The sequence below is a fragment of the Platichthys flesus genome, chromosome 3, assembly GCF_949316205.1.
Source record: "Platichthys flesus chromosome 3, fPlaFle2.1, whole genome shotgun sequence".
NCBI lineage: Eukaryota > Metazoa > Chordata > Actinopteri > Pleuronectiformes > Pleuronectidae > Platichthys > Platichthys flesus.
Genome location: NC_084947.1, coordinates 782,077 through 789,550, shown reverse-complemented (window position 1 = coordinate 789,550; position 7,474 = coordinate 782,077). Strand labels below are relative to the sequence as shown.

Sequence of the window (7,474 nt, the reverse complement as noted above, 5' to 3'; positions counted from 1 at the left end):
AAGATACCATGAAACTTGTTAGAAAGATGTGAAATGGGTGGAGAGGAGAATTCATTGAATTTTGGTACAAATCCATGAGTTTCTCTTTCTTTACAATGTGATATAAAAAATTTTAAATAATTCATGGATCTTGATTTCAATAATGAAACACATTAGGGGGGGGAGATGTTTAGGAGTGCTTTGTGTACTTGACGTTACGATGCATCTGACCTGGTTTATCTGCTCCAATGATTTTATCATCAATACAAGGATCTCGATGAAAAGATTTAAATCACACATCTAGTGTTTGTTTTACTTCAGATCCAAACAAAAGTCTGGATTTAAACGTGTTTCATGAAGGAAACTGATGGTAACGTTAAACAGGGAGAAAAGATTTAATTCAAGTGTGATTCAAACTTCAAATGTAAAAGCAGCAAATGACGACATTGGAGAAGCTGAGGTCAAATCTTGGCATTTTATTGTTGAGCGTAAACTCTGTTGAGTGGAGGACAGCTGGACTCCGACAGAGACAAGAAACCAGCAGATTATTGATGTGCAGTTTGGATGGTTACAGTGTGAGAGGTGGACAGACGGTGTGTTTGAGAACATCAGGAGTTTATCAGCAGACAGAGTGAAAGCTCACAGCCGAGGTGGAGCGGCACAGACAAAAGTTCCTGTGAGGATCTGCTGAACTCAATCATTAAAACAGTCACTGGAGTTCTGTTGCATGTGGCGTCTCACATCTTTAGTTCAAAGATTCTCAAGAGATGTTTCCTGGTGGATGAAGGACGACGTGCAGCTTCAAGCTCTCCTCCGTCTTCTCTCTTTCTTCTAGAAGCACTTGCGGTGGACGATGCTGGGGCCGGACTCGTCGTACTCCTGCTTGCTGATCCACATCTGCTGGAATGTGGAGAGGGAGGCCAGGATGGAGCCACCGATCCAGACGGAGTACTTCCTCTCTGGAGGAGCGATGATCTGAAGGTGAGGAGGGAACAAAGGTCAGTGGGTCGTCCCTCCAGCAGAGAGTGAAGGACAAGAGGTCGCATCTTGTACAGATCGTTAATATCTGAGGAGATTGTGATTCGTGAATATGAGCTAAAGTAATGTTTTTAAAAGTTGACGACCCCTTAAAACATCCGTTAAAGTTTTCATGTGTGAGACAAGTGGTGAAAAGTTTAAGTTACAGATCATGTGGGATAAGAACTCTTAGTGTTTACTCGAGTAAGAATTCATGTTTCCTGTGATTGGTTGAAACCAAAAATCTACGTGAACGCCCACACTGCGTACCTTGATTTTCATGGTGGGAGGGGCCAGGGCAGTGATCTCCTTCTGCATGCGGTCAGCGATGCCGGGGAACATGGTGGTGCCGCCGGACAGCACAGTGTTGGCGTACAGGTCCTTACGGATGTCCACGTCGCACTTCATGATGCTGTTGTAAGTCGTCTCGTGGATGCCGGCCGACTCCATTCCTGAACACAGACACGGGTTAGGACTCAGTTGAACTTGTAGCACGTACCACTAACACCAGGAGGATATGATGAGGTCAGAAAAGTGTTTTCACAAACCGAGGAACGACGGCTGGAAGAGCGCCTCCGGGCAGCGGAACCTCTCGTTCCCGATGGTGATGACCTGTCCGTCAGGAAGCTCGTAGCTCTTCTCCAGGGTGGAGGAGCTGGCCGCTGTCTGCATCTCCTGCTCAAAGTCCAGAGCCACGTAGCTGAGCTTCTCCTTGATGTCACGCACAATCTCACGCTCGGCTGGAGTTCAATCAGGAAACATTTGAGTTAGAAAGACAAATATTCTGGACACAGAAAAAGGTTTCAAGACATTTACAAGCTGCAGACATCAGAAGTGACAAGCTTCCTACCGGTGGTGGTGAAGCTGTAGCCTCGCTCGGTGAGGATCTTCATCAGGTAGTCGGTCAGATCTCGGCCAGCCAGGTCCAGACGGAGGATGGCGTGAGGCAGAGCGTAGCCCTCGTAGATGGGAACAGTGTGGCTGACACCGTCACCAGAGTCCATCACGATACCTGGCAGAGCAGAACACAGGCAGTCAGAAAGAGAACGTCCTGAACTCAGTGACCTACAGGCTTCTACAGTTAATCTGCTCTGCTGCACTTTCACTATCAGCCACTAGGGGCAGAGCAGGGACTTAATCTATCTGAGGTCATTTTGTGACTCGTGCTAAGATCTGACAGCTTTGAGAGAGTCGGTGGTCGTGTTCTCACCTGTGGTACGACCGGAGGCGTACAGTGACAGGACGGCCTGGATGGCCACGTACATGGCCGGACAGTTGAAGGTCTCGAACATGATCTGGAACAAAGACATATTGAGAGTTAGAACAAAACGACCTCACTCAAACTCTGTGGCTCAGTTCCTCCTTTTCACACGTTGGGATGTTGAGGGTTCGTTTATCGAACCTGAGCAGTCGTCACTTGGGCTTTGATCTGAGGCTTTAATCAGAGAGTTTTAAAACTAGGCTCAAACTCAAGTGGTGTAAACGAGGTGTCACCTGCACGACTCAAAACAGCTTCAAGCTCTTAAGGACTCTTGTTGTTTCTCTGATTGAAATGTTCCAGAGTCCAGTGACGTGTTGAAGACACAGACGTCATGTTGTCAAGTTCAGCAACATATAAATAAGTGTCTGTGGTGCAGAGGAGCCTGGAGTCTGGATGTAAAGCTCTGGTACTGAACTCGTCTGTGATGTGGAACCAAGCGAGGAGTGTACCGTGTGGACCGCTCGCTCTCAACTCACCTGAGTCATCTTCTCCCTGTTGGCCTTGGGGTTGAGCGGAGCCTCGGTCAGCAGGACTGGATGCTCCTCAGGAGCAACACGGAGCTCGTTGTAGAAGGTGTGATGCCAGATCTGCAGGACAGGACAGACGGTCAGAGGACAAACCACAAACCATCAAGCTCACCAGCTCTCCGGTCACTTCTCCATCAACACAAACATCACCTTCTCCATGTCGTCCCAGTTGGTGACGATGCCGTGCTCGATGGGATACTTCAGGGTCAGGATGCCTCTCTTGCTCTGAGCCTCGTCTCCCACGTAGCTGTCCTTCTGTCCCATTCCCACCATCACGCCCTGCACACACACAAAGCTTTAAACCTGCAGTGACGGTTTGATGGTCTGAGACACGAGGTGGCGTCAGGTGTCCTTCCTTACCTGGTGTCTGGGGCGGCCCACGATGGACGGGAACACGGCGCGGGGGGCGTCGTCCCCAGCGAAGCCGGCCTTGCACATGCCGGAGCCGTTGTCAACAACGAGGGCAGCTATGTCTTCTTCCATTTCTGAAACATCCAGATTTAAACATTGAGTCCCTCGGCTCTCACATCAGCCTGAATTAAATAAGCTCCAAACTGAGAAAACGTCCTCTACTGTAAAACTCAGACTCTTCTGTCCGAACCGGTTTTTCAACTTTAATCTAATTTCTGATCTTTTGGCTCAGTTCACACTTGGTTATTAACAAGTGGTTTTGGTGATCCGATCACAAGTGGACAGCTCTGAGTGCGTTCACACCCGACATTAAAATGTGGCCCCACTTATGTCTCGTGACCGCATCTCACTTTCCCGCCCTTTATTCAAAAAAACACATACATCTTTTCTGTTTTAAAAGAAGAAGAAATCAAAATAACATCCGTACACCACTGTACTCACAGCTGTCGACTTGTGAACATATCACAATAACCCCATGTTCGTTCGTTTGATAACACGTGTCTGTTCATGACCTCAGGCCGGGTTCACCACAGGCCGGGCTGAGGACCGAGGGTGAAGGCCGGGCCCCGGCTCTGTGGAACATCGTCCCTGAGAAGACCCGTCTGATCCATCTCCTCTTTGAAATCTCTTAAAGACGCATGTTTATAAATGTTCTTTCTTACGAATGGTTGTCTGCATTCACCTTGAACACCTTGAACGCCTGATCTTATTATTATCCATATTTTCTATTGTGTGCATTTACTGCTGGTTTCTCTCAAGTGTTTTAATTAGTTAAAACAAAGTGTTTAATATATAAAACAAAGTAATCTAAGTCAGTAACACAGCTTTAGACGGAGATCATAACAATATATTGTTTAAGTTGAGTGACAGGAGACAAATTCATATCTAGATTAAATATAAAATATATAAACTCCATTTAAACTTCCATGATAACAGAGCTGCTGGACTTTAAGTCTCTCGTGTGAGAGTCAAAGTTTCAGCTCAGTGAGGAACAAAAACCTTCAGGAGCAGAAACAGGAGGCTCATAAGTAGAATTAAATCAGAGAAATAATCTAACTCAATTAATCAGAGTCTTTCTTGATGAGAGAAGCCTGTGAGAGAAGGAAGCTGAGGAACTAGTCTGTGCAGTTGTTCCCTTGAGACTGGATTACTGTGGTTCTTTATTATCAGGATGTCCCATGAGTCTGTGAAAAGCCTCGCGTTGGTCCAAGATGCTGACAGGAACTAGAAGAGATCATATCACTGCTCTTAGCTTCTCTGCACTCCCTGTAAAACTCCGAAACCCAAGATCCTGCTCCTAACATATAAAGTCCACAACAATCAACCTTTCATGTATCAACGAGCTCATAACACTGTACTGTCCAAAGAGATCCCTGCTCTCCCTAAACACAGGGTCTCTGGTGGTTCTAGAGTCTGTAAGAACAGAACAGGAGGAAGAACTTTCAGCTACCAGGCTCCTCTCCTGTGGAACCCTCTGGGTTCTAGAGTCTGACACCATCTTAACATTTAAGGTCCTGAACCATCACTTAGTTATGCAGCAATCTCTCTCTCTCTCTCTTTCTCTCTCCCCTCTTTACCAACCCCCCTTCCCCCCATCTCTCCCTCTCCTCTCGCCCTTGAATTGACCTGAACATTGATCCATTAATGACAATAGAGCTCTTTGAATCTTGAGCTCCACAGAGTGATGAGCACTCTCCTGAGGTTCATGCTCCTCACTGACACGTGTGAAGCTGAAGTTCACAGACACTGCACCTGATTCTTCACTGTGGACCTCTCGTGCTGGTTCCGTGTCTGTGTGCAGGTGAGCAAGGCAGCAGCAGCTTCTTACCTGTGCAGGTGAGTCTCGGTGTGTAGGTGACGTCTTGCAGCTGTTCCTCTGCTCCAGCTGTGTTTGGTTGAGAAACATCCCAAGTCAAGCCGAGGCCTTTTATTTGCTCGCAGGGTCACTTCTGTTTCCCTAAAAAGGTAACGTTCACTCAGCCCTCTCCTCATTGGTCGAGGTGAGCGTGGACCTGCTGAAACCCCCTGGGGCTCATTCTTTATTCATGTTTGTGAAATCAGGAATTGCAGCCGAAGCCGTAAACAGAGAAAAGATGCAAATTAGTTTCGCACTGTTTCAAGAAAAAGCTGAAAAACCAGAAAGTGATGACGTCGCAGCTCTGAGCCGAGACAAGTTCCACAGGCCACACCTCCCTCGGATCATTAACATCACAGCTCAACCTTAAAAATGAAATTAAAACATTAACACAGTCAGGAACTATTCAGATCAATGTTGATATCGCTCCAGTTTAACAGAATCAACAGTTTTTAAATTGAGTCGTGGTGAGAGACACAAAGGGTGTGTTTTAATAAAGTCTATTTCAGTAGCTTTTTTTTGTTTTTTTTAAAGAGTTCACATCTGGAGCAATTACTTGATGTATTTGCTCATTAAATTTCATTTTATTGTGTGTTTTGAATAGTAACGCTTGACTGTTTTTTTTAAATGTATTTTTGTCTTTATTGTTTAAAAAAAGACTGAAACGTGAACCAGAGATTTTCTTTTTCGAGGCACTCTTTTTATTTATATGATATTGTCGAACAATATCAATAATCTGTTTTAAAATATTTCACAATATATATTTTGACAGATTTGATTTAAATCAGAGTTTCTCTGTTTTTTCCACCAAGGTGCATTCTGGGACTGACAGGAGGTTGTTGCTCTGTCTATCAGAACTCCTCCTGTGTCACAAGCTCCAGTCTTTATAAAGTTTTAATGGAGATTGAGGATCAATCAATGTCATTTATTAAAGGACAGATATTAATTCCTCCATAATTCTAAGGTACATAGTCTGTCCTGAATGCAAAGTGTGGGAAGCGATAAGGTGAAAGTGTCAGTGTCACGTTTTAATTAAACCATTAGATGGTGAGACGACATGTTGCTCTTCATGATGTTTTACAGTGCAACACTGTAAAACATTTACAAAAGCTCTCACGTTTCTGCTGAATGACCTGATCTTCATCATCCTCCTCCTCAACAGTGACTCAGTCATATTCCCTCAGTTGTTTATTTGTAATCCTCATCACTTCCTGTTAATCTGTTGTTTTCTTCTCCTTGGTCTCCTGTCATCATGTCTTTTGTTGTCTTTCTTTTCATCCGTCTTCCCTCCTCTAATTTGTCCTCCTCTGTAATTGTTATGCAGCTCTTTTGGCCCCAGTTTCACAGCTTTTAGCACCCCCCCCCCCCTTTTTTTTACACCGTAATTTGCACACCAGGGGCCCCAGCTCTTGCCTCGGGCCCCTAACAGGTTCATCTGGCCCCTGATCCCTCCGCAGGTCTTTGTTGTGTGAACAAGTTGCATAGTTTGGATGTTTGTCTCTGCGGCTTCGTGCTGAGTCGACTTCCTGTTCCTGTGTCAACATCCTGGACCTGCTGCGACACGTTGAAGCCACGCCCACGCCTGGCCTACGCTCCGGGCAGCAAACCAGAAGCTCAGACTTTTTACTTCTTACGTGGCTTTGGCCAATGACACGGCAGGACGGGGGGGGCGGCACCTGAGGCACCTGTGTGGCTCTGTGTGTCCTTGTATGGAGAAAACAGCACCTGTAACTCGGTGAGGCCACGCCCCTGCTGCAGGAGGGTGAGGGTTGGATTCCTCACAGCTTCTTTTATAGCTCCACATTTAGCCAACGACACTCCCGCAGGTAGAATGTGATCCTGTCAGGAACCAATCAGAACCTCTACCTGTTGATGACATCACTTCGTTATGCAACAGCGTCTCAGGCGCTCACAGCTGCACAAACAGTTCAAATCAGCAAATCACTCATAAATATCAATCTTCTGAATATCATTTGAAAGAATAAAATACATCATAGAATAAAACAATATGACACTTTGATCCTTTCTGCATGTGAACACTTTGACCTAAGGACATTTCTCCACTCACACTTAAATCTTAAGTCAGAATTAGTATTTTTTCAGTGTTTGAAATATGCTAAGTCCCTAATAGTGTTTTAAACTTTGAGTGTTTCTCTCAACAATCCTCCTGTTGTGTTTCCAAACTGCTTCATCTCCTGTCGTTGTGTAGACGTCGTTCAGAGAAGCTTCTCCTCTGATCCTCAGGAGACAGTCTCCACATTCCCCTGCTGGTTGAGGCCTGTTCCTGCAGCCGGGGGCGTCAGTCAGTCAGTCAGTCAGTGAGTCAGTCAGTCAGTGAGTCAGTCAGTCAGTCAGTCAGTCAGTCAGTCAGTGAGTCAGTGAGTCAGTCAGTGAGTCAGTCAGAAGGTCAATCAGAAGGTAAGT

General features: G+C 45.7%; 1 protein-coding gene across 1 annotated transcript; it reads right to left on the bottom strand.

The window, feature by feature from the left end:
• Positions 1–440: 440 nt before the first annotated feature.
• Positions 441–3,273, bottom strand: LOC133935475 (actin, cytoplasmic). Its single transcript, XM_062381249.1, has 8 exons — positions 3,145–3,273; positions 2,935–3,063; positions 2,734–2,844; positions 2,207–2,291; positions 1,847–2,008; positions 1,545–1,736; positions 1,267–1,448; positions 441–954 (listed from the first exon to the last, which is right to left on the bottom strand). The coding sequence occupies exons 1-8, from the start codon at positions 3,265–3,267 to the stop codon at positions 811–813; spliced, it is 1,128 nt and encodes a 375-aa protein (XP_062237233.1). The 5' UTR covers positions 3,268–3,273; the 3' UTR covers positions 441–810.
• Positions 3,274–7,474: the final 4,201 nt, after the last annotated feature.

Coding starts and splice junctions, on each gene's coding strand:
- LOC133935475 (XM_062381249.1), bottom strand. CDS start 3,267: ATGGAAGAAGACATAGCTGCCCTCGTTGTTGACAACGGCTCCGGCATG. Junction 3,064..3,144: donor TGGGCCGCCCCAGACACCAG/GTAAGGAAGGAC, acceptor GTGTGTGTGCAG/GGCGTGATGGTGGGAATGGG. Junction 2,009..2,206: donor CGCCTCCGGTCGTACCACAG/GTGAGAACACGA, acceptor CTGCTCTGCCAG/GTATCGTGATGGACTCTGGT.